Source organism: Macrosteles quadrilineatus, unplaced genomic scaffold (genome assembly GCF_028750875.1).
Source record: "Macrosteles quadrilineatus isolate MER2022 unplaced genomic scaffold, UCM_ALF_1.0 Scaffold_2__2_contigs__length_208266976, whole genome shotgun sequence".
NCBI classification, from domain to species: domain Eukaryota; kingdom Metazoa; phylum Arthropoda; class Insecta; order Hemiptera; family Cicadellidae; genus Macrosteles; species Macrosteles quadrilineatus.
In genome coordinates this window covers 176,017,019-176,043,866 of record NW_026542595.1, presented here as the reverse complement: position 1 = coordinate 176,043,866, position 26,848 = coordinate 176,017,019, and the positions used below count along the sequence as shown (strand labels likewise).

The window sequence follows — 26,848 nt, the reverse complement described above, 5'->3', positions numbered from 1 at the left end:
CTGAAAGTCACTAATCTCTGTTCTAGGGATTGTGCCGTGACCGAGGTATACGGGCAGATGGGTGACGGTAACGTCAAAATCCTGCTTGCCTCAGTATACCTGCCATATGACTCCCAGGAACCACCACCGACCAGAGAAATGAGGATGGTTGTCGAATATGGAGCCAGGGAAAAAAAACACCTGCTGTTGGGCTGCGACGCCAATGCCCATCATGTGGCCTGGGGCAGCAGCAATATCAATGAGAGAGGTGAGAGCTTGTTAAGTTTTGTAGCTGAATCTAATTTAGTTATACTTAATAAGGGATCCAAACCAACCTTTAGACAGAGGAGAGGGGTGGTACTAAGGGAAGAGGTTTTGGACATAACCTTGGCCATCGTTGTCTTGTACATCGTTTCTCCTGAAGACCATGGAGAAATTAGTGGATAGACGAATAAAGGATAGGGTCTTGGTAAGCCATCCTTTGCATCCGAACCAACATGCCTACCAGAAGGGAAAGTCATGCGAAACAGCCCTGCATGCGCTGGTTAGTAAGATTGAAAGTGCTATCTCGAACAAGGAAATAGCGGTGGCTGCATTTTTGATATAGAAGGAGCTTTTGACAACACCAGTACTCGCTCTATTGTATCAAAGCTGGTGTCAAGAAATGTGGAAAGCACTGTAGTGAGGTGGATAGGCAACATGCTCGAAAGTAGGAGAGCGCAAGCTTCTCTGTGTGGGACGGTGAGAGAGGTCAAGGCCCAAAGAGGGTGTCCACAGGGTGGCGTCTTGTCACCAAATCTGTGGAATCTGGTGGTTGACGATCTCCTGTCCGAGCTCAATGCACAGGGCATGTACGCTCAAGGATATGCTGACGATATTGTTGTACTAATAAGAGGAAAATTTATGAACACTTGCCTGGAACTCATGCAGAGGGCATTGTCCATAGTGGAGAGGTGGTGTAACCAGGAAGGTCTGAGGGTCAATCCAATGAAGACTGTAATGGTACCATTTACAAGGAAGAGAAATGTTGATATCGCTAGAGTACCAACTCTCTTCGGTAATCAGATCCAGGTTAAGAGGGAGTTCAAGTACCTAGGAATAAGGCTGGACGACAAGCTCACCTGGAACAGCCATTTGGCACATATAACGCAACGTTCTCAGACCACACTTATGATGATGAGGCGGGCTGTTGGGAAGACCTGGGGTCTAAGTCCACAAATGACTAACTGGCTATACACTAGGGTTGCAAGACCGATGATGGTGGATGGCTCGGTGGTCTGGTGGACCAAGGTAATGCAAACTACCGCTGTAAAGAGACTACAAAAGATCCAGCGAGTCGCATGCCTTAGCATCACAGGAGCCATGAGAGGCACTCCAACTGCAGCCCTGGAAGTAGTGCTAAACCTGCCACCTCTCGACATCATTGTGAAAGGAGAGGCAAGGATGGCAGCCTACAGAATGGCTTGTAGTGGCAACTGGAAGTATAATGCCTCCAGTGAGCACACAAGAATTGTAGACAAGGTGCAAAAGAACTCCTTGGAAATGCTACCAGACAGGATGGTGAAGATCACAGATCTAGAAAAACCATACAATGTCAACATTGTTGACAGGGATGCCTGGAATAAGGGTGAACCTGAATTCATGAAAAGGGGGATCACCTGGTATACGGATGGCTCGAAAAAGCCAACGGGCACGGGGGCTGGAATATATGGAGTCAGACCCAAGGTGCAGTTCTGCGTAAGTTTGGGAAAAATGGCCACTGTATTCCAGGCAGAAGTGGTGGCCCTGTCTGAGTGTGCGAGAGTGTGTTTGAAGCGCGGTCTTATAGGCCACACTATATACATGAACTCAGACAGCAAAGCAGCACTAATGGCACTTGACAGTTTCGACTTTACCTCCAAGGCTGTATGGGACTGTCATCAAGCCATGAAAGCCCTGGGAAAGACCAACAGGATCATCCTTAGTTGGGTTCCAGGGCACAAAGGTATTGCTGGCAATGAGGGAAATGACAAGTGGGCAAACAAAGGAGCTGAAAGCCCGCTCATGGGTCCAGAGCCGACGTGTGGTATTGCTTACAACACAGCACGGAGAGCTGTTCGCCAGTGGATGTTCATAGAACATCAAAGGAACTGGGAAAGAACAGAAGGAAATGTACAGTCAAAGAGAATGCTGAAGGCACCTACAGGTGCGATAGCGGCAGAAGCCCTTGGGCTGAGTAGGAAGACCCTGCGGAAGGTGGTTGGCTTTATTAGCGGCCATTGGGTATTCCGTGGACATTTACACAAGATGGGAATTCAAGTTGAAAGCCTCTTATGTAGGAAATGTGGAGAGGAGGAGGAGACAGCATTCCACGTGATATTTATGTGCCCAGCCCTGCAAGGTCTGCGCATGAGATCCCTTGGCCTATCGACTGGAGATCAAAGAGAAGAACGGGTCACCATTGTCAAAAGGATCTCACGGTTCACAAAGGACCTGGGATTTGACAAAGAATGAGGACCTGTGAATGAGGGTGCACAATAAGCTGTTCTAGCTGCGATGCAATCCCATGGTTACTTGAAGCCTGGCCCTCTATTAAAAAAAAAAAAAAAAAAAACATCAACAATACTTATAGTTTTACCTGACGGCAGCTTGGATGATGTTTTGGGAGGCAGACGGTGATGTGAAGACTTGTCTTTAGCTCCTACCCTGGCACTCCACACAGCCCGACTGTTCTGGCCACCTCTAGGCTTCACACTGAACTCTGGCTTGCTGTTGTACGGCAGGCTGTGGAAATATCAGATATTAGGTTATGAATTCATTATACCTTGAGGTGCTAATTCTCTTGCAGTACATATGCAATACCACATATTTTTAAAACAATTAAAACCACTTACGGTCGAAGAACAATGAAAAACACAGTTGATTTAAACTACAAATTGGGCTATAATCACAGTAACTATTCAGGTGCAATAAATAATATAGAAGTGATGGTTTATGATCATTGATCATCATAGTGAAGTCTAAGACTACTCTCACATTGAAAGCCATTGGATTGTTCTAGTCAGTCAACCCGACCAGAACAGATCCAGCACTTCTACACTGCAGCTAATATAAGTCACAGGATTCAGCTCAGTGTCAGCTGTCGACAAGGAAAGATCTAAGATTTTCAACCTGCGACTGGGACTGGAAACTAGTTTGATTCTTGTCACAAGAGTATCGGAGGGGAAGCAACGCCAAACATGTTTGTATTTGTCAGATTCGGACAAGCCCGTTTAAACCGACAAGTCTGAAGAAATTCTGCTTCCAATGTAGGAGCATAGCCTGAGTTAGTAAGCTAAGTATCTCTGAATGGATTGGAACAAACCATGATCAACATATGAATTTCAAGTAACTTTATAAAGCGACTGTATACATCACTGACAACCACTCACATTTTCCCCGTGTAAGTCAAAGTAGTACTTACCTCTTATGTTTGTAGTCCGGGGAGGGTGATGGCGACGACGAGCCCCCAGGTGAGAGCGGAGGTAGAGGAGGAGTCATAGAGGAGATGCTCTCACTCATTGTAGAGTTGGCAATGTTGAGATGCAGCTTGGGGTCCAGGATGTGACGGAGTTCAGACTCCACCATGTCTACCCAACCTGCGTCTCCGGGGCCTGGCCGTACATCATAGTTGTGATTTAGAAAGACTAATACTAAAATATAAAAATATACCAAGTACACTATCCCCTGTCTTTACCAACTCTGGATAATTTTTCAGGAATCTATTTTTGTGATCCCATCCTTATCGAAGTAATAATATCAAATTCTATCCATCAAGGTCTATTTTTTTTTTTTTTTTACCACAAAAGAAAAGGATGGGCATAAAATCCTACTGATATTTAAAAGTGCTTTTCAAGTTTACTTTGTTGCCAATAACCAACTCAGTAGGTTATTTAACATAGGCCTGATCCATATAATTGTATAGAAAAAATATAAATGTGTAGAAATATTAACCATGCCAATAAAATAGATGATCAAAACCTGTCCTGAGAAAATCCTGAACCTAATGTAATTCCGTCCCGATGATTGGGAATGTTTTTTCCCCAAAATTTCGGGCCCCTTCCATTTATTCTAATAATACTAAATCCAATGTATAGGCCTAATATTAGTATTTATACTCTTCCCTTGTAAATTTTTCATAATTAACGTAAAATAAAATTTTTTTGATTTTGCACCAAGCTTGGGGCCCCCTGAGACCCCTGAGTTGCACCTCAGGGCGCCCTGTGTGGCTGCATTTTTCGAACGTGCCTAAGGCCAGCTCTGCGTAGTGGGCAAATGAAGAACCGGATTGAGAGCATCAGCTCATCTTTTTCTCGCTACTCTGAATTAGAGCTTGGGAAACAATTACTTAATTTTATATCAGCTGTTATTGAAAATAGCTACTTTCTGTAAGAGTGATGAAAAAGTCATTTACAATGGCTGTTGCTTCTAACCTGTGTTTCTTTGTGTCACTTATCGGTTCACATATTAATCATAGCATTTAGAAAAGTGTGAGTCGACCTAACAATACCCACACTATGATTCATTGGTGGGTGTTCTTAAGATCTATTTCTACACATTCCTCACCTGTGACTGTGTTTGGCTCCGGGCTGGTATCAATGTTTCTCTCCGTCTTTGCTTTTCCGCTGCTGTACACTGTACTTCCCCTCCCAGAGTCTGATTGTCCCCCTGCCCCTCCCTTAAATCCCCCCTCTTCATCATCTTCCTCCTCTTTCTCCCTGTCTCTCTCCTTCTCCCTGTCCATCTCTATCCGACAATCTCCGTTCACATCACGACTGTCCAACCTTTCCACAGACTGAGAACGCAACACTCGGTTTTCACTTTCTATCCGTCTCTCCAGATCAGGCGTCCTTGAAAGTAGTTCGCTCTTCCTGTGGAAATCCGGTGTCCTAGAATCCCGTTCAGTTTTCCGGCTGAAGTCTGGAGTCCTTGACTCTGGTGTTTTGGATGTACGGTCTCCTGGGTTCCGAGACACGTAAACCCCCATGCTCTCCATTTCTTTGCTAGCTCTAGGATCTGTGTGCCTTGGTTGGTTTTGTTGCTGGAAGTAGTACCTTTCTTCTCTCCTTGCGGCCTCTACCTGAAATAATACAGGAAGTTGTTGAGTATTATGATAAAATTATTGCTTTGGAATAAATATTTATGTTCTATGGGATTTATAGACAAATAAAAACAATAATTACCCATATTTTGTAATCAGTAATATGTGTGAACGAGCTTCATAAACTAACCTTCCTCGCGCTCTCTGCTTCAGAGACGCTGCGTCGGGTGCCAGGAACACCATATCCTCCGGTGTCAGGGTAATGTCGTCCATACACGTCTCCTGGCCTCATCACACTGCCACTCCCACTGGCAGCCGACCTGCTCAGACATACCACAGGACTATGAAAAATGTTCTTCAACATTACTATCAATTTTTTTATGAAGGAGAAATATATGAGGTTGGAGCTCAATGAGGATGCTAGGGTTCAAGCCTACTGGAGAAAATATATTGACGAGTCAAAATACGGACTTGTGTATGAAAGGAAACTTAAGTAAATATTAGTAGATTTGTTTCTTTGGAGGGAAAATCTTTAGCTTAGAGTTACGTTGAGGAAAAGAAAAATGAGACTCAACTAAATCATTTAAGTTACTTCCAAGAACGACAGCACGTAAAATTATTGTACAATCCTTGATAATAGAAGTTACCAATATCTTGGTATATGTATAAGTATAGGAGTAGTTATTGCACTCGCCTTCAAAACTGAAGATTACTCTTTTGATTCCAAGTAAGATTGATTCTGAACCCAGATGCAAAATTGGAATGTTAATTAATGATGCTATCCAACAAAAAGTCAACATTAAGTACCGGTAGTAACAAGACCATGATTTATGCAGTTCCTTTTAAAAAAATTAAAAAATTTGGTGTGGATAAACACAAATGAAATATAATTTAATTCCAAACAAATGTGAAATGTAACTCCATAGATGGACATCTTCCAAACCACCAGAAATAATATCATTATCAAAACAAAACTAACCTCTGATGATGAGGACTGGGCTCAGTATGAGACTGGGGTGGTCTGCGAGGAGTCTCCATCTCGATCATGGAGTGGCGAGGGCCTCCACTGCTGCCTGCCGTGTTGTAGTTACGTCCCATCACCTCCTGGCGACAAGATAAATCACATTTGAAACATGTTTAATCTAATTTGTCAAAGTTATTGTATGCATTCATAACATATTTTTGTTTTATTATTCTGGTAGTGAAATGTCTTGCAATGTAAAAATGCCTGAGTGTCTTAGGTAGTAGCACTTACTCCATTCCATGTTCACCATCCAATACGGAGGTTCTATAAGCATTGCATTTTAAGCTGTCTAAAAACATCATAACTTGCAAAACACTCCTTTACTTTTTCCTGAGGATTTTAAGTACCTACTTATTTTGGCTATACCATTGTCAAAATCTAAATTATTCACAAAAACACTGTGATATTATAGAAATAAGTCAAATATATTTCAATGCCTTCACAAGGGTAGTTAACGCAACTGTAACCTGCACTACAAAAAGCATAATGTTTCCCGTAATGTAGATATCCACAAGAACTGTATTGCATGGTAAACGTGGAATTGAGTATAGATGTATCCTGCTAAATGTACATTCATTCAACAACTACCCAATTCAGTAAATCACCTTGTAATGTGTTTCCTTTAATCTGCAACTGTATACTCTAAAGCTTTTGTTTACAAATAAAACACTAAATTTATAAGGTCTGTCTGTAAAATAAAATTTGTGAATTTTATTTGTCCTTCATCCACTATTTCAGCTGGTTCCCACCTCTAAGAGATAATTAATCTCCTCATAATAGCCAAAAACTATATGAAGGAAATGTGACGTTCGCGCCAAGCATGAATCTTGTTCTGTGTGATTAGGTTTCGGTAAGCAATCCCTTTTACTTACTGTTGCCAATCAACAGATATGTATGAAGAAAAGGGATTTGACATAGAAAAGGTGCAAGTGCTAGGTTAGGGAAGTGCACTGAAAGCCTTACACATTTGCACAAGGCCGGCATTGGGCGTTCATCATCTTCCAGAAGACAAAGATTGAATTTAAGGAAATTTTGCTCGCTGATCAGTGAGTTTAAGACTTTTAGGCATTAGTATAATTTTCTTTGATGGTCTTATAAAGTCACGTATCAATTCAGCAATTTCCTCTAAACGTTCAGTCATAATAGATTCGCATGCGAAATTCCCTTCACTGCTGATCAGTGTGACAGAGGAGAGAGTCAATTGCATTAATCCTCATATGGCCAACAATGCAGCATTACAAATTTAATTGTAAACATTTGTATTTCCAAGTGCAATGCTTCCTCGTAATAATGTTATTTGTGTAGCATCGTTCATTCTATCTTTTCTCCTCCTATTTTCTTGTTTTATTACTCTTTCTTTTGTGCGCCCATTTAACCCTTTTAATTTGATTGTAAATCGTGTGTACTAAATTGCGTGAACATTTGGACATTGAAAATAAGTTCTCACCGGGACTAGTCAAAGTGTCAAAACTAAACAAAAGTCCATTATATTTTTAACCAAAATTAAATTCAATATCCCTCTCAAATACAGTCCACTTTATTGCTTTAAAAAGCCTTCTTAGGCATACACAACAGAGACTGGTGAACAACAGTAGTCTGCCCTCACCATGGAAAACTGTTTCATTTTACCTCTAAAACCCCATATCCTTTATAGTGCAGTAGAAATAACTGAAAATATAGCTTAAGGTGGAACTAATTGCAACAGAAATGATTCTTGCTGTGAATGGTAGGTAGTATGCTTCTAATCAACATACTAAAAGTATACATCCGTACTGTGGCGCAAAATACGTTTTTTTGGCCGCCATCTTGAAAAAAATGTCAAAATTTTAATATTCGTAAAAATAACTTTTTGGGTATCAAATTATAGGAAATTTAATGCTGAAAAATGTTATAATAGTGGTTATAAGCACTATTTAGCAATCGTAGTAAAAAATACCCCTGCCGCAGCAAAGCTGCAGACTAAACGAATTACCATTTGTCTTAATTGATTTTCAAATAAATCTAGTAATTCAGTTTTAAAAATCTTAATACAACTAAATCTAGACTTCTACTAGACCGATTGTATTGCCTAATGGGTCGTTGGAAAGCTTAATTTGTGTAGATTTTCAAATAATTATGAAAGTTTAATTTTTTTAAAGATTTGCTAGGTGAAACCAAGATTTGTTGAGGTTGCAAGCATGATCTTTTGACTATAAATCGATGATAAATAACTCCATTTTTAAACAATACAGGTTGTTTGTGATTTAGCAGTGTGCTTTAGGTAGATCCAATCTTAATAATCAATAATTCTAATGGAAGCTGGTATTTCACTGAAGGTTTTAAGATAAAACAAAACATATAGGATATTTTAACTGCTGGAATACATTTTTAATTGAAGTAAAAAATGAAAAATTCCAAGTTAATTTTTTTCGTAGAGTAATACATTTGATGGATTAATGATGATGCTTGATGACAAATATGTCCTTGCATAGCTTTGAGACCAAAATTATGAAAATCGATCGGGTAGAAGAGCCAAACGAACTAAAAAAAAAAATATCTCCCGTAAGTAATGTACAGGGAGGCAGTTTGTGCATGACTCGAAATATACGTCAAAATGAGTGCTGATGCTTGATAGCAAATCTATGGTGCGTCCATAGGTTTAGTTTAAAGCCGGATTTACACTATGTAGCAAAACCTGCTATATAACTTTTGCTATATACTATTGCTATATAACTTTTGCTGTATGAACAATTTACGGACAATTTTTGTGATTCTATGGTGCTCGTGCTATATGCTATATGTAGCACAACCTCTTTCGCATTCCGTATCGAAATGTGCGTTGAAGAGACATGGTTCGTGGCAGCTATCGCGGGGATCTTGGAAGTCAGATAGAGAGGCTGAAGCGAAGATTCTAGCAAGTTTTAGGTTCGACTGCTTCTTGCTTCGAGAAATAAGTACAGTATAGCAGATTTATTACGGGACCTAAATGATGACGAATACGCTGACAGTCCATGATTAAAACGGGAAATACGACTTCAAAAACGTTTTACGTATAACCACAACACCGGTTGTCCACAGAACAGTTCAATTAAGTTTATAATTGCATCCCGATCCTGCGCACTTTCCGTCACTTTCCGTTTCCAGTCCGTCCATTGTAAACAAAGATCGCTGAGCAAAACCGTCCGCACCCAGGAGGCTACAACTGTGAACTGTTGGCACTAAATGATAGCAGATGCTAGGCAAAAAAAAATATGTTTATCATTGCTAAATATGGCAATGTTAGATGTAGCACGTATTTCTTTTGCTATTTACCGACTCCCGATGGATAGCACAATTTTAGCTACATATAGCAGTGTTATATAGCACTTTTGAAAAGTTACTTTTTCTTCTTGCAAATTTTATACAACATTGCTAGATGTTACACAAATCTGCTATATAGCAGGTTTAGCTACATACAGTAGTGTAAACCCGGCTTAAGGCCAAAATTATGAAAACCGGTCTAGAAGAGCTAACCCGACTTGGAAAAGAAAAACCAATTGTTTTTATAGATGGCAATAATTGATTTACCAGTATGTATAATCTAATCATACGAAAAATGAGTTAATAATTTAACAGCTTATCGTTATATTGTTATTTATTAGATTTTTCTTTGATTAAATATTGTTGTTAACAATTTGCATTTGTGTTTAAAGTGTGTTCCTTATGTTAAGTGTGTGATTCTAATGTTATGAGCTTAATCTGTACCAAAATATTAGTGAGTAAAGTGGTGTACGGATTTCAACCCCATTATTTTACTAGAGACTGTTGTATTTAACCCACAATGGGCTCTGTTGCTAGTCTATTAAATAAATAACATTAGGTTTAACGAAACGAGTACCTAGGTTTGCTGCTACAATGGAACTAATTAAGTGTGTTTTAGTAAAATATTTTTGTTTAGTATAAAATAAATAAATCTGCAAAGTTTTATCAAAATATATCCATAAAGAAGCAAACTACAACATTTTACAATATTCTCCATAAGAATAACATGGGGATTTAAAATTTCCAATTTTTTGAATTTTCTCCGTTACCAATAACCGTACAAAAACACTTTGATAAACTTAACTATTGGTTTTTTAAGCTCTTAAAAAGGTCTAGAGAGAAATTGGGAAATTTTATGTTTTAAGGGTCAAAAATGAAAAAAAAATTAAAGTATAAATTAACTTATAAATAAAAAACCGTTTAAATGGCACGTTTTTAAACGCAACTTTTTTCACCCATAGTGCATCACTGTTAACAGTATATCTTAAATTCAACCATTATATTCTTTTCCAGCATGATATTTTCTATAATTTGATACCAAACCAGATTTTTTAACAATAATTTAAAATTAAACACTTTTTTTAAATGGCGACCAAAAAACCGTATTTTGCGTAACAGTACAAATGTATATTTTTAGTATGTTTTTTATAAGTGTATTACCTATCATTTATAACTGAAATAATTTATGTTGCAATTAGTTCCACCTCCAACACTATTTCTACTGCACTATTAGGCACCTGTCAACTGGTGAAAGACTTCAATAAAGGTTGATGACTGAGACTACGGAAATCTAATCAAAGAACGTGATTTGTAGTTGGCGGGAGAATCAATTTTCTTTAACAACGTTTTTGAATATTATCACAAAACTACTTCTTCCTTGGTTGTGGGATTTGGCAAGAACAGTAGCGGATAAAGTAGAGAACACAACATTGGTCTCAGTTTTGTACCAGCTTGTTTGGCTGCAACGTGCTCCATGACCTGAATATACAGACGGTCCTCATACTTTTCACAAGTTTCCCTACCTGAAAGCCACCATCATCCTGTGCCTCCTTCATTTCTTTGATTTGTCTTTGTATCTCCTGGTTTCGTCGCATGATCTCAGCACTGCTAGGAGGAGGTTGAGTGGGACCAGAGTTACTAGGGGTGCCCAGATACACCCCGTGTTGTCTTAACTGACTCTGAGGGCTGCAACAGACAACTATGTTATTTGACATGCAACTTTGGGTGTAAAAAGAAAAACATCGTTGTACAGGATGATAACTTACGTGGTCCATAAGTTAATGTGGAAATATTGGGTGAAAATTATTTAGTACTTATGGCTTTACCCTTTGCAAACAAGGTGTTCACGTAGAGTTTAACAAGTAAATATGTTACATCCCTAATGTTTATAGTTATTGCCTGTTTATTTTACAATCATAAATCATCTGGTTGTAATGTTTACTTTGTTTTAATTGTGTGTTGAATAAAGAGCATTAATTGTACTTTGATAATTGAATTGAGGTCACCTTCACTATGAATTTAAATAACACCAAAATAAATAAAGACTTCCTTCTGCAGAGCCAAATCTTAAATGTAAACCAGAAAATCAATTAATTATCTTATGTAAAATTAAAAAATTTTAACATTTTAGCATAACGTACCTGAGTTCCTCAACTTTATCATTGCGTTTATTGAATTTGCTGCTGATGATGTCCTTGATGGTATGGTATGTTCGGGAGGGGAAGGGCTTAGAGTTACCCTCCCCCTCGGGCGTGGAGTGTGCTGCAGGGGTGCGAGGCACTGCCCCTGTAGAACTACCTTGGCCACTGTAAAGAGCAGTTGTGTTAGGTTGGAAAACCTTGAAGCATTATTTTTAAGTTAGCTCAAATTAAATATATTTTGAACTTTTTTTGTTCTATATTTTTAATGTTTTGATACGTTTTTAGTTCAAACAATCCTAAGCAAATTTATTTTATCTCCAGTATTTTTATAGTAGGACCTTGATATCTCGAAACTGATGGGGGTATGATCAAAATTTGAGTTATCGAGTTTTTTGAATAAGCGAGGTTTACGTAATGAAGGTGCTGTGTACCAAAAATTCAAGATACTGAGGTGTTGGATTCTGACAATAATGTTATGGCACGAACATTATAACTCGACTTTTACGTGGAAAACCTTTATAAATCAAGCTCATTGGCATACGTACTGAAAGGTAACTATGGAAGCAAAAAAAATTATCATGCGTTCGAATGGTCCATAAAATTGATCCTGATATAGGAATGTTTTTTTCTTGACACTGTTTTAAACACATTTAAATACAGTCATCCAAGTCTTTAAACTGATTGTTCCTACATTTTTTCTTATTGATTGATCATTGATCTCTCTTCAGTTTCATACTTAACCCAGTTTTTTTTTAATTATCGATAGTGTTAGGGAGAATTCCAAATTCCCTGGTGATTTGACATTTTTTCTTTAATCCATAGTCAACTACCTTAATCACTCTTCTTTTTTCGTTGTGCGTCTACGTTTTAAACTTCCACAGCACTAGCCATTGCACTGTATGGAAAATCTTTGAGTTATCAAGACACATCAAACTTATAGACTTCAGACTTGGTGGACTTATAGTGAACTTCAACATAGAGGTAAAATTTGGTTATTAAAGCTCGATAACAGGAAAATTTGAGTTATAGAGGTTGAGTATTACTGATCAAAAATTGTTTAATTCAACTTATTGGGGTTAAACACATTAAAAGTTTGACTTATAGCTAAGGTACTTTTAACATTGTGATTTATGGGGATTATAAACAAATTCAAAGTATCAAGGTTCGAGTTATTGAGGTCCAAGACAGGGCCAAAGAATATGTATTTTAACTGAACTATGAATACAGCATGTGTAAAGCATGGAATGAGATGCCTTGTATAGTTATAGCCCAATTATCAAGGACAGTTTTCAGTTTATAAGCTTCAACAATATAACAAACATTGCTAACACAAATTGTGCAAGTATTAGTACCAGTAACAAAGTATTGTAAGTTGCTGTCTAACCTGTGGAAGCCATTTATAGGAGAAGGTTCTGAAACACGACTAGAGTCAAGTAACGTCATGGGTTGGGCCTGTAACAGATTGAAATATGAGTTTGTTATTTAACAAATATTTATTCAAAGATAAAAAAATATTCGCACATTGTTACTAATTTAAAATGAATTCCATTAATTACTTCATAAAACCTTTAAATCAGTTGATTTATGACATTAAGACATAAATAGATGTTTGTAAGGTTAGGTAAAGATATATTATAACATATTCATAAATAAATAACTTAATTTAAAAGAAACAGGTTTGTTGATTTCACTACTAAAAACAACAATTCATCCTATCAAATACATCGTCTGTGATACTGCATATGAACTCTAGAAAGAAGTAAAAATGTAGTTTTACCTTGTAAAGTTGATGAGCTCCGACATTATCTTGAGGGTGAGAGTGAATCTGGTCCATGTCCTAAAATATTATCAAAATGATACATCATTTTGACTAGTAATAAACATTTTCAACCTAACACTTTTTCACTTATAAATTAAATTTTTCAAGTTCAATCTGAATTGTTCATAATGTATTTTTATAGAAGATTTTGTGGAAGAGAGGAGAGAATAAACATACATTGAGAATAAGGGATTATGATGAAGTTATTGTTATTTTTTAAATTATTATATTAAAACATCAATGTCAGAATTTAAAACTTCATTTCTTTTCTCACAAAATAATTATGCTCCCTCTAAATTGTGCTCTCTAAGTTTCCAAATCTCGATTAATAAAAATAAGAAACTTATGTTTTATTTTTTATGATTACTTTCATGGCCTCTGATCGCATTCTCTTCCCAGATTGTGTATCCCAGTTACTACTCAGTCTAAAATGCAATATTAAATCCTTCTAGACAGAAGTCACAAGACTCAATTTTCTGATATTTGGCACAAAGAAATCATTACAAAGGAATCATAATGGGCTATTTTCATATTGGTATTGGCCTAGGCCCAGAGCTTTTGGGTTCCGAGTTGTGGCTTGTGAGAGAATGTGTTTATCAGTTAACTAAAGGAGAAAATTGTTGAAGTTGAAAATAGAACATTCTCTGTAAGTGGCTTATTCTGTGGTTTTATAGTACAGTATATATTACAATACAAAAATAGCTGCACAGCCAGTACATAGATGGGAGGTTCATCTTGGGATCTAAAAGTAAAAGATTTGATTGTTTTACCTTATTCTAAGATATAATGTATAATTGTATTTACGTACCCTGCGGTCCTCCGTCCAGGCAAGTTGTATATGAGGAGCGTCAGGTGCAATTGCTCCCTTGGGCCTCTTGCGGTACTCGTTCAGTATAGGGATCTTGGAGTTCTTGTCTGTGCTGCTGAGAATAACCTCTCGCTCAATCTACAAGTGATAAGAATGTTTATTAGGAAAAAAGGTACGAGACTGTTGTCCTTCAAGGTCCCTTGAAGTTTCTGTTAGAGTCAACAAATTTGTTTCCTTGATAACAAATTCAGCCGATAACAATTTAAGAAAAGTATTGATAGCCTCGCCTATTATGAATCATGTTATGTTTTGTTTTCAGATTTCTAAGAGGTCAAACCCTATTGAAATCCGTTGAACGTGAAATCCATTGATGGATGTGCATGCCAAAAAAAGTTTGGGCATAAAAATGAGCACAAATGGCTAAAGGAGTTTTCAGAAGGTTATGTCCACATTTTCTTAACGAGGCCATCAGCAAGAGTTCATGGGGGCCTGTATACAATTTCTTTTCTACCTAATTTAAAATTCATCAATTTATTTTCAAAGCATTCATTATGTAAACTGTAGGTATTTGAAACAATTTTGCTATTTCCTCCAATACTTAGCAAGATTATGGAAAACCAAAAATAAACTTTTAAACAAATCTTTATTTCTCAATGCAATTTTACAACATTATAGAACTCTACAATGTACTTTTGTAATATCTTACAAGGTTTTTCAGTACAGGCTAATGTATTTTAAAAAGATGAGATTATACATCAGCAAAAATTATATGTAACATACAATTATTTAAATTTTCCTCTTTGTCTGTATTTTATATGACTTCCTTTAATTAATTGTAATCATAATTATGTTCATATTGACATGTAAGTTATGCTGTTGGTTGTTATGTTCTCTAAAACAAAAGTTATGTCCTGTTAATAATTGTTCTTCCACGTGCTGCCTTATTTATTGAAAAATAAATACATCATCAAGTAGTATTTTTTTAACTTAAGTTAAACTTATCTGTAGCTTACATGATTTAAAATTCTTTTTGATGTAATGAAATATCAAACAGCCACAACTAAATGATAAATAACAACAAAATACCTGAGTAATAACATATGTCTCTTAAATCTCATTCTAAAAGAGTTATACTGAATAACTTCCACTTCTTTCACTAGATAAATATCTGAAGAAGGCTGAAAACATCCCAACACTACCAACACTTTTCCACTACAACTAAAATGACACAAACTGCAGTTCCATTTAACTTCACCGTTTCACAGAACCGATTACAATATGGAACTAAATTATACGTCCGCAAGAGCCGAAGAAGCGTTTGGTGTCAAGTCTCGGACACTTGTGAACGTTCTCACGGACAAAAAGTTCCCACAATTACCAGAAACAAAAAGTAATTGGTAGCGACTAACTAGGAGCGTCATCCTTGCTTTAATCAAACACCGAGGCATCACCAAACCTACCCGACAACTCCATTGTCATTATAGTTAATTAACTAGCTTGTCCTAGACCATGGTCCATGTTCGTCTCGCATCATTGCTGTTATTAAGTGGATGTCTGCTGGGTTATGAGTCATAATGAGTTGGAGACATGAGTAGGAAATTATAATATCAGGTTTAACTTCTTTGCTCGACAGCCTTTTTTAGTGTAAACTAGTTTTTTGTAGATACAGTATAATGATTTAATATACAATTTGTTTTGTTCTCAGCCAAAATGTTATCAAAATGTTTTATTTATTTATAACACTATTTCTTAAAGAGGCGTATTTTATCTAGTCCATTCTGTTGTATAAACTACAGTATTTATTTTTAAAACCATACAGTAAACTGTATCTATGTCATTTTAACTTTCAAACTTAAATTTTATGTTTAATTTACCATGAGTTGGTTATTATTTTAGATCAGCAAAACTACCAAAGTTAGCTAAGCTCTCCATTCACTCTTGGATAGTAAAGTAGACAAATCTTTTATGGACAAGCTGTAACTTTATTTTCAAAAATAACGTCGAATGAGCCAATCACAGAAGGTCCACAATTCTATTTTCTCGCTAATTAGATTTTTTAAATGAAAGATGCTAATATCAATTTAAAATAAGATGTATATGAGTTTAACTTGCTTGAAAATTTGGCGTAGTTGATAGAAAACAGTTATAATTTAAATCAGCGCAATTTGTCTGTGGTACAATCAAGACTCATTCGTATTCTAAAACTAGTTTCAATTTTTAAATGAGAGTGTTTAGTTCCAGTTCTAGTTCTATACAAACAGAACAACCACACTAATCATAGTAAATAAATTAACCCTCCTAGCCACAGATTACCACTGAAGCATGGCCTAAGTATATTGAACCAAAATTATGCACCTAAAACAATATAAAAGACATTATCCACAAGAATTTCGCCAAACATTCAAGTTGTTCATTGTTTAAGATATCATCTCAGTCTAAAACAACATGGTAAAAGCTATCACAAATTGTCTAGTTATATTCACATCCGAACATTAGTTCGTAGACCTCAAAAGGCACCAGTGGAGGGGTTTAAGATATTCAAATTAACACAAGCAGTGGAGTTTGAAGGCCTCGCTGGGCCATGAACCATACAGACACAAGCTTCACGCTACACAACTCCCGAGTCCTCACATCCTGTGTACTGCATGGCTACCAACCTAGCATCTCTTGTGATACCGGTACCAACTGAGCAGATAATTCAACTCTGTGATTTACATTAAAGAAATGTGAATCTATGACTTGTTCAATGAGAGATTGAATTCTTGTGATATAAATGTGCCTAAATGAGAAGGAAAAGGAAGGGGGGAAGTAGTGATTCTACTACGACCCAAAGCTGATACAGGGTCCTGGGGTCCTCAGATTTCATCAAACTTAAGAGTTGGGGAGAGAATCGAGAAAAGAGGGCATGACACAGTTCGGGATGTAATTGTGTACTGTAATTCTTGATTGAGTGTTAGGTAAACAACATGTACAGGAAGAATATAAAATGGAAAGATGAACTGAGTAGTTTTGTCACTGACTAAGACCAGTTGAAGTTCAATGATCAAGCAGGGTCCAGTTTTAAAACATCAGAGCTTCCAGTATTCATTTTCCTAAAAATCAGAGCAAAAATTGAAGTCACACACCAAGTCTACTTCCTTTATCCGTTACCGAAACCACACATATGAAGAGGACATTAAAGATAAGGGAAGATGAAGTAAAATACTTTACTTTACTGTACTTTACTTGTTGATGAAATGGCGACCATGCAAAGTAGGTATTTTAAGCCAAGTATGAATTGAGATGAGTGTAGGATGAGTGGCCCGATCTTGTAGTCTTGTTAGTGACTAAGGCCGACATATTCCTTAGACACAGCTGTTAATCAAGGGGACCTACAGTTTATAGTGTAATCCGAACCACATTGCCGCCTTGGTATATACGAATTAGTCTAATTAACAGGATAGGATAGCACTGCGGATAGTCGTAGTACTCACTCGTGCAGACGTTAATCCACACCAGAGAGTATCGCATCCACAGTGCATGCCTATAAATATCCACAATTCGTGTCCTCCTAGTAGCTGGATTACAGGACGACGCCACCCGTCCCAGTCAATGATAGCAAACCTGCTGACTAGGCGAATTTCTTAAGATTCTCTAAAAGGGGGCCCCTGAATATCCGAAGAAGCAGTGGAGGTGAAAGAAGCCAAGGGCATGAAAATGTCTAAAGGTTATGAAAAAATGCATCAGACCAGAAGAGGTAATCCAAGCATCAGTTTGCATGGTTTAACTTCCATAGAAGCCTCTTGTGTTTTAAAATAAATACCTTTGGAAGTAATGGACAGAATTAAACCTCAGATGAGAGGTTTTGTTTTTACCTGACGCAACTACAGTATACTCAAGGCATAATCATTATTTGATGAGGTGGTTAAAACACTAACTTTAGTTAGTTGTAGGTCTAAAGGCTAGGTTGTATATGGGTAGCCGAGTGGTTTTTGTGTTTGCCATTAAATCAAAAGGGAGGTGGTTTAATTCAATCCAAACAAGATTTTTACCAGACCCTGATGCCGTTTATCATTGGGGTGTCAATTAAAAATGCTATCTAACAAAAGGATTCCTTACAAAAGTGAAAAATATCAATGTCATATAACACCAAAATATAAATCCTGCCTATTCCTGACTTTAAGGAACTGAAAGTAGTAAGACTATTATTTCCATCATAAAAAAGGCAGCATTAAAATCCGTACAAAGTGCTTGTACACATTTGCCTATAAACAAACTTATTCAATACTAAATATCGTACATTGAAAAGTTGTATTTGTTATGTACCGGAAACTTGCTGGAGTGTGTGTGTAGGTTGGAGTGAGTAGGATCACCACCAGCAGACCCAGGGATGGACGGCTCGCTATACAGGGGATACGGGGGCATCCTATATGGCGGGGGAGATGCAGCGGGGCCAGCAGTCAGTGGCTTGGGTGGGGGCACTGGCTTGTATGGTCCATAGCCCTCCACCTCGGCTGTAACAAACAACAAAATTAGTCTATAAATAAAAAAAACTTGAAACTTACCATAAAATGAGTTATTAACCCTTCCGGGACTATAGGCGGATATATCCGCTAACATTTTGGGCTCCACGGACGGTAGGTGGATATATCCGCCGATTATTACAACAGTTATTGTTATAGTTGGTTGTCTAAAACATCATTAATCATTCGTAAAAAGATTTTTTTTATTCAATTATATCTTCATCCAATGTACTAGGAATGTTTTTCTAGAAGAATAGCAAATTTAAGAAAAACATTTTTTATTCCCTATATCAGATTTATTCCCTATTTAAATAATATTTAATTTTGATAATCGGTGGTATATATATGTCATCTTAATTATGTTTTAGTAAAATTTAATTCAATAATAAGGTAATTTGGTCTCAAAATAAGTATTATATTATAAACTTAAATAATTAATTAGTTAGACACACATTAAGATAGGTAACGGTAATGTAAATAGTAGTGCACTTCCATTTCAGAACAAATCAGTACCAATCTGCATTTAGTTTCTTTTGATACCTTAGTAAGTTTACAGAAAGTAAATAAAAGAAACTTCTTATAACATCTAAAACATATATTTACGCTTATACTCTTACTCACAAGACGGCAAATATACAAACAAGATGGTAGGTGGTGATCAATTTCGATTGGACACTCCAATCATCATCAGACCCAATAGGCGAATATTTTTTGTATATTTCCCGTCTTGTGAGTAACAGTATAAGCGTAAATATATGTTTTAAGTGTTATAAGACGTTTCTTTTATTTACTTTCTGTAAATTTTATAACACGTACAATGCTGATCAAGAAGTTATTTAGTAATTTTGTACAACTATTTAGCGGTCAAAGAAGGAAAGTGGAATAACTACTTCTATTTATGTGGTTTATTTATTTCCTGAACTTAATTATACATCAGGGTATCAACAACATTCATAAACATTTTCAGAAGAAAAAAGTCAACTAACACATCTGCGCTCTACTTTAATTTGCTTCTTTCCAATTATCTAAGCAAGAAAACGGATGAAAAGAAAGGTCACGGACAGGATGTAAGAATAATGCCAATTAGTAGTGAAATTATAAACACGCAATATGTCACTCATGGAATATGAAAAGACTGAACAGAGTTGTAGCACAATGGATAGGAAAGATCATTAAGTAAAAAATAGAGTCATAAATTTCACACAAAAAAACTGAATAAGTTGTTTGTCCCAGTTAAAAAAAGTTATACAATGAATAGATTGGTTAACAGTTTGTAAATAAATTGCAGTAAATACCCAAGCATACCTAAGCAAATGTGTCAAAAAATATTTTCCAAAGGCGTGAGAAGTGGTTGGAAAATATCCACTGTTACTACTTTTCCCTATTGGTTTTCAAGTTCATCCATAGTATATGAAGGTAATTATCTTTTTCTGTTGAATAACTTTAGCTTAATTAATACGTCAAACAAAAAAATTTTAAAAAGATAAAAAAGCGAATCAAGCTAATAATATAAGTAGATAAAATAACTTATATTCTGGGCTAAAATCAATTTGTTCACTACCAACTCACTACGATCTCGAATACAGAGTTGAAGCCTGAGCCTAGTATTATCTATTTTAAATAACATGTTCACTTATAGATATTTCAATATGTTTTAAAAATCTACTGAAATAAACTTGTTAAGTTCTTTTTAAAAAGTATGCGTATTTTTCTTGTCCATCAACATTATAATCTTGGCGTGGAGTCACTTGATACTCATAATATTATTGTCAACACATTTACGATTACTATAAAACAACATCAGCGATTGTATTGTTAATACTCGCCTTTGGCTCGCTGGGGGCTCCGCCCCAGGCCCCCTTTTTTGGTTGGGGATAAAAAGAAATGGGCCATGGCGCAAGACCTGCAATTGAGCCAAATTTCAGATCTTTAGCTAATCTAGAAGTGGGTAAAATTGATTTAGACCGATGCACCTGTAGGAATAACATTGGGGGGATTCTAATTTTCGTGGGGGGGGGGGAGTTATATTTGTAAAATGTCAATTTTGAAAAGGGCGCAAGATCAACAATCATGCCAAATTTCAGATATCCAGTTAATCTAGAAATGGGTAAACGTGATTTAGACTTATGCACCTGTAAGAATAACATTAGGGGGGGGGGAGGATTCAATATTTGGGTGGGGGGTTGAAAATACGACGCCCCCAGGTCCCCTTTTTTGGTTGGGGGTAAATACAAATGGGCCATGGCGCAAGACCTACAATTGAGCCAAATTTCACATCTTTAGCTAATCTAGAATTGGTTAAAATTGATTTAGACCGATGCACCTGTAGGAATAATATTGGGGGGCCCCAAATTTTGACATTAAACCTAAGTTTTGGGGGTCAAGGAGTAAAGTTACGAAAAAACACGTAGTGTTTAAAATTTAAAGTTAAGTAAGGAGAATACAAAGCAATATTAATTTTTGCAAAAACAAATTATTTAAGTATGAAAAATGGCGAAAACCGGTAAAAATTTAAAGAAATTTACCAAATTTTGAAAGTAGGGCGTTTTTTGAAGGTTAAGGAGTGCGATTTTCGGGAAACACCTAATAACGGTTTGTAGAAAATTTGATTCCCGTTCATGAAAATCCTTTCAAATATTTTCTATCTCTTACTGTTTTCGAGCTATAGGCGATTGAAAAAAAATGTGTTTTGTCGTTTTTAGAGGTCCGCCAGTTTGGATTTTTAAGGTGGGGAAAATTTAAAAATGGGACTTTTGCAAAATTTGCCATAAACTTATGATCCCTTACTACAATAGTACCAAATTCCTAGTCTCTAGCACGTTTCTAAACGATTCATATGACCATACCAAAGTCATTATATTTTAATCTTATTCTCCATAAGAATAACATGGGGCTCGTAAAAGTGGTAAAAAAACCTTCAAATTTTGAAATTAAACCTAAGTTTTGGGGGTTAAGGAGTAAAGATACGAAAAATTATTAAAGGAGTAGAATTTAAAGTAAGGAGAATACAAGAACCAAGGAGAATACAAAGCAATAATAATATTCGCGAAAAGTAATTATTTAAGTATGAAAAAATAGCGAAAACCGGTAAAAATTTGAAAGAAATTTATCAAATTTTAAAAGTATGGCGTTTTTTGAAGCTGAAGGAGTGCGATTTTTGGAAAACGCAGGATAGGGTTTTGTAGAAAATTTAATTTCCTTTCGCTAAGATTCTTTCAAATCCTTTCTATCTCTTACTGTTTTCGAGCTACATCCGATTAAAAAAACTTGTTTTTTCGTTTTCAGAGGTCCGCCATTTTGGATGTATGGGGGGGTTAAAAATATAAAATGGGACTTTTGGGAATTTCACCGGTAATGTAAGATCCCATACTACAGTACTACCAAGTTTCAAGTCTCTAGCACGTTTCTAATTGGTTCAGATGAGCATACTAAAGTCGGCATTTTTCAATGTTATTCTCCATAAGAATAACATGGGGCTCGTAAAAGTGGTAAAAAACCTTCAAATGTTGACATTAAACCTAAGTTTTGGGGGTTAAGGAGTAAAGTTACGAAAAAAGACGTACTGTGTAAAATTTAAACTAAAGTAAGGAGAATACAAAGCAATAATAATATTTGCAAAAAGGAATGATTTAAGTATGAAAAAATAGCGAAAACCGGTAAAAAGTTGAAAGAAATTTACCAAATTTTGAAAGTAGGGAGTTTTTTGAACCCGAAAGAGTGTGATTTTCGGAAAACATCTCAAAGGGTTTTGTAGAAAATTTAATTCCTGTTCCTGGATATACTTTCAAATCTTTTCTAGCTCTTACTGTTTTCGAGCTAAATCCGTTTGAAAAAAACGTGTTTTATCGTTTTCAGAGGTCCGCCATTTTGGATTTTTGGGGGGGTTAAAATTTGAAAATGGGACTTTTGAAAATTTCACCATTAGCTTATGATCCCTTACTACAATACTACCAAATTACAAGTCTCTAGCACATTTCTAAACGATTCATATGACCATACCAAAGTCATTGTATTTCAATCTTATTCTCCATAAGAATAACACGGGGCTCGTAAAAGTGGCAAAAAACCTTCAAATTTTGAGATTAAAATTAAGTTTTGGGGGTCAAGGAGTAAAGTTACGAAAAAACATGTGATGAGTAAAATTTAAAGTAAAGTAAGGAGAATACAAAGCAATACTAGTTTTGAAAAAAAAAATTATTTAAGTATGAAAACATGGCGAAAACCGGTAAAATTGTAATAAAAATTTACCAAATTTTGAAAGTAGGGCGTTTTTTGAAGCTGAAGGAGTGCGATTTTCGGAAAACGCCTAAGAGGGTTTTGTAGAAAATTTAATTCCTGTTCCTGAATATACTTTCAAATCTTTTCTAGCTCTTACCGTTTTCGAGCTACATCCGGTTGAAAAAAAAGTGTTTTTGTCGTTTTCAGAGGTCCGCCATTTTGGATTTTTGAGGGGGTTAAAATTTGAAAATGGGACTTTTGCAAATTCCACCGGTAGTATAAGATCTCATACTACAATACTACGCAAATTAGAAGTCTCTAGCACGTTTCTAAGCGGTTCATATGAGAGTACCAAATTCGGTATTTTTCAATGTTATTTCCCATAAGAATAACATGGGGGGGGGGAAATTCGAAATTTCGGGGGGGTTAACATTTGAAAATGCGACTTTTCGGATTTTTCCCGGGGGTTTGGGCACTAGACCTACAAAACGCCGAAAATTTCAAGTCTCTAGCTAAGATACATATGCGGCTGTATAGTATTTAGAATCGTGGAAGTATCAATAAATCGTTACTATACCACTCTCACAATCGTCATGTTCACAAAGGTAGCTACCGGTCAGACGAAGACAAACTGTATATTTATAGCCAATAGAATTGATTGCCATTTCGCCTCTAGACGCCATTTCTCGGCCCATTTGAGCTGTAAGCAAGTTGTAACAAGTTTCTAGTCTCTAGTCCATTGTATCGCTAATTGTGCAGTGTTTCTCACGGTCCTGGGAAATGGTACGTCACTTAGCTTTCCCGTCCCGTTGTCCTGTTGCAATAGGGGAATTGTGAAAAAGAGCTGCCATTGGACTACGAGAGGCCTAAGTATAGTATATTCGTGTGATGTGATAAGAAGGATGGATATGGTAAAGCGATCGGCCACTTAAAACAGTAGATATACAAAGGTGATAAAAAGTTAAAATTGTGAAAATTCCGCTAACAAAATATGGATGCTGGGAATGAAATTTAAATGTAGGCTAGAATTAAAACACTGGACTTATAAAACATAAAATGGTGAAAATGGGACTATGGTCACACATATAAGTTAAGACTGAATATGTGGGGGCTAAAATCGAACATGAAAAGTGATTATATTAAATCGTCAAAACTATGAAAAGGCGACTACGACCGAACTAGGGGATAGGGCTACGTGGCCACGATCGACCGATAAAACGATGAAAATAAGGATGATAGCCTACGAACAAACATCAAAACGATCAAACATCAAAACGGTGAAAATTCAGTTACGATCAAACATCAAAATGGTGAAAATGCGGTTACGATCAAACATCAAAATGGTGAAAATGCGGTTACGATCAAACATCAAAATGGTGAAAATGCGGTTAAGATGAAACATCAAAATGGTGAAAATGCGGTTACGATAAAGCATCAAAATGGTGAAAATGCGGTTACGATCAAACATCAAAACGGTGAAAATTCAGTTACGATAAAAACATCAAAACGGTGAAAATTCAGTTACGATCAAACATCAAAACGGGGATAATGCGGTTACGGTCGAATATATGAACGGTAGATATGAGGCCTCGATCGAACGGCGGACATGCTACAACGATCACATATGCTAATAGGGCTGCAAAGATATAATTGAACGCAAGAACAATGGGTAAAGATAAAATCGAACACGGAAATAGACACACAATAGACTGCTCGGTATTGGATAGAAAAAAATAAATAGATAGCCTATATAACCACGAAAGAAGAATCCAGAGGAAATGTTAGAAAATAAGTAAAACCTTCGTACAAGATCTATAAACAGCATATCACAAATTAAAACTAGATCGAAATACTAAATAACGTTGACATCTAAATAACGTCATCCCTCTAAATAACAAGACATCCCTCCAAATAAAAATACATCCCTTTAAATAACAAGACATCCCTCCAAATAACATCACCCCTCTAAATAACAAGACATCCCTCTAAATAACAAGACTTCCCTCTAAATAACAAGACATCCCTCCAAATATCAAGACATCCCTCTAAATAACAAGACATCCCACCGAATAACAAGACATTCCTCCAAATAACAAGGCATGACTTCATATAAAAAGACATCCCTTTAAATAAGACAGCTCTCCAAATAACAAGAGTCACTTCAAATAAAAAGACATCTCATAAAAAAATCGCAAAAACATGGATGTTACCAAATTATATAAATTGCAGTAATTTATTGCAGTCAACATAGAACAAAGAATAAGATACGATATTCACAAATATCGATTTGATAAAACAAAAAGAAATAACGACAAAGTAGTAAGATGAAAATGGATTAGATCCAGAAATGCAAAAGACTTTAACGGGTGGAAAACGGTAGTAGTAAAATACGAAAAATATTAATACAATCGATACTACACAGATAAACACAGAATTATTTAAAAACTACGAAAATCAACTGTGACACTTAATGTGATGAAACACGTTATAATCAAGACGAACACAATATAATTTGAAGTTAGAATTAATTGTAAAACGTGATGGGATCACGATTATAAACTCGCGTCCAATAAAAGATCACGAAAACACGCGACCTTTGAAGGTTGATTGTTGTTTCTATACTGCATCCCCACAGAAACATTACTAACAAATTAGCTGACACGTAATATTATTTTACTGTGAAATGCTGAGGCTGAATTCAGTCAAAAGTTACACAATGCCACGTGGTGAGTTACAATTTTCATCAAATATTGTGTAAATACTGTGATAAAGGAAATTGATTTCACCTGTTGTCACAAACTGGTTGGAGTTCTTCACAGATTTGCTGTGCCTCTTGACTTGCCTCACTGTAGTCGCCATAGTCAACAACATCCTCAAAGGTACAAGAAGCCAAGACTCGAAGATTTCACACTGCACCAAGACACGCTGAGCACTCAGAAAAACACCACATCACTTCGAACATGTTTTTTGAAAACTTAGAACAACGTGTAGCACAGTAAAGCACCGAAGACAGCGCGTGGATGACTGGCACTTGTTCACTTGTTAGCACGCGCGCGACGCGATGCTGAAGTGCCTCCAGTTCTACACTACACGCTCCAGCAATACTCCAGCCCCCTCCCTGCAGCGCGCACGCGACGTTTCATAACTCCGACATGGCATAGCTTCCAAATTATTTTATGTAAAAGTTGGTGTTTCATTCTTATACAAGTATAAAAAAATAAACCACGAGTTGTGTTGCATTGTGGTTTTAAATGATATCTGACGTAAAGCTCTCAAAGTGGAGGAAGGTGGTCGACTAAATAGCCAATCTTATTGAAAAACCCTGGAAATATTTAATTTTTTAACGTTTTTTTTATATTCTTAGTGACAATCAAGCTTTTTTCTTAATGTTTTGAACATATTTTAAATTCTATCTCCATCTGATTTATACTTTTCTCAATTGAAACGGGAAGCTAAATTTGTCTAACCTCGCCTATACCCTAACACGTGCCAGAGAAATTTTAACCTCCTTTGGATGAGGAAACTACCTCACTTGGCTGCATCTTTTCTTCATGCTACCTACCTGTCTTGGTAAAACACGGAGATAATTAAATAGTTTCCTAAACCTAAGAACAATTTTGTCCCGTTCCATCAGCTAAATATCCCGTTTCAGTATTCCAACCCCGCAGGTGGTAACTCTGACGTCACTGCACCTGAGGCTTTGTTTCTTTTCTGTGTAGTCGATTTCACGGACTGAACGGAACCGATCAATTCACCTGCAGGTCTACCCGTGCTGGGTGTTGGCGTTTTTGTACTTTGTTGATGGAAACATCAACTCTAGTTATCAGAAGTCAGAGGTAGTCCAACACCAACCCGTTCTTTAGTCCATTGAATACACGTAGTAAATAGGGTGGGCATTAATTGCGCCAAATGACCTGAGTCAGGTAGTCGGATATTCCTGAATTGCGCCAACTACTCCAGGGAGCCACCCGATACGTTCACGTAGCGACTCTCTTTGACTGTATAATTGAGTAGGTTAG

At 36.5% G+C, this 26,848-nt stretch overlaps 1 protein-coding gene across 1 annotated transcript in view; it reads right to left on the bottom strand.

The window, feature by feature from the left end:
• The window catches only part of LOC128985166 (uncharacterized), a 32,019-nt gene extending 6,331 nt beyond the window's left edge, over nucleotides 1-25,688 (bottom strand). Inside the window, exons 1-12 of the mRNA XM_054404547.1 lie at nucleotides 25,616-25,688; nucleotides 18,415-18,602; nucleotides 14,110-14,247; nucleotides 13,260-13,319; nucleotides 12,867-12,934; nucleotides 11,483-11,647; nucleotides 10,865-11,027; nucleotides 6,018-6,142; nucleotides 5,229-5,358; nucleotides 4,564-5,077; nucleotides 3,422-3,611; nucleotides 2,597-2,742 (exon numbers count right to left, since the gene is read on the bottom strand). Of these exons, the coding sequence (XP_054260522.1) occupies nucleotides 2,597-2,742; nucleotides 3,422-3,611; nucleotides 4,564-5,077; nucleotides 5,229-5,358; nucleotides 6,018-6,142; nucleotides 10,865-11,027; nucleotides 11,483-11,647; nucleotides 12,867-12,934; nucleotides 13,260-13,319; nucleotides 14,110-14,247; nucleotides 18,415-18,602; nucleotides 25,616-25,688 (1,960 nt within the window). The remainder of the gene's footprint in view (nucleotides 1-2,596; nucleotides 2,743-3,421; nucleotides 3,612-4,563; nucleotides 5,078-5,228; nucleotides 5,359-6,017; nucleotides 6,143-10,864; nucleotides 11,028-11,482; nucleotides 11,648-12,866; nucleotides 12,935-13,259; nucleotides 13,320-14,109; nucleotides 14,248-18,414; nucleotides 18,603-25,615) is intronic.
• Between the last annotated feature and the right edge of the window lie 1,160 nt (nucleotides 25,689-26,848).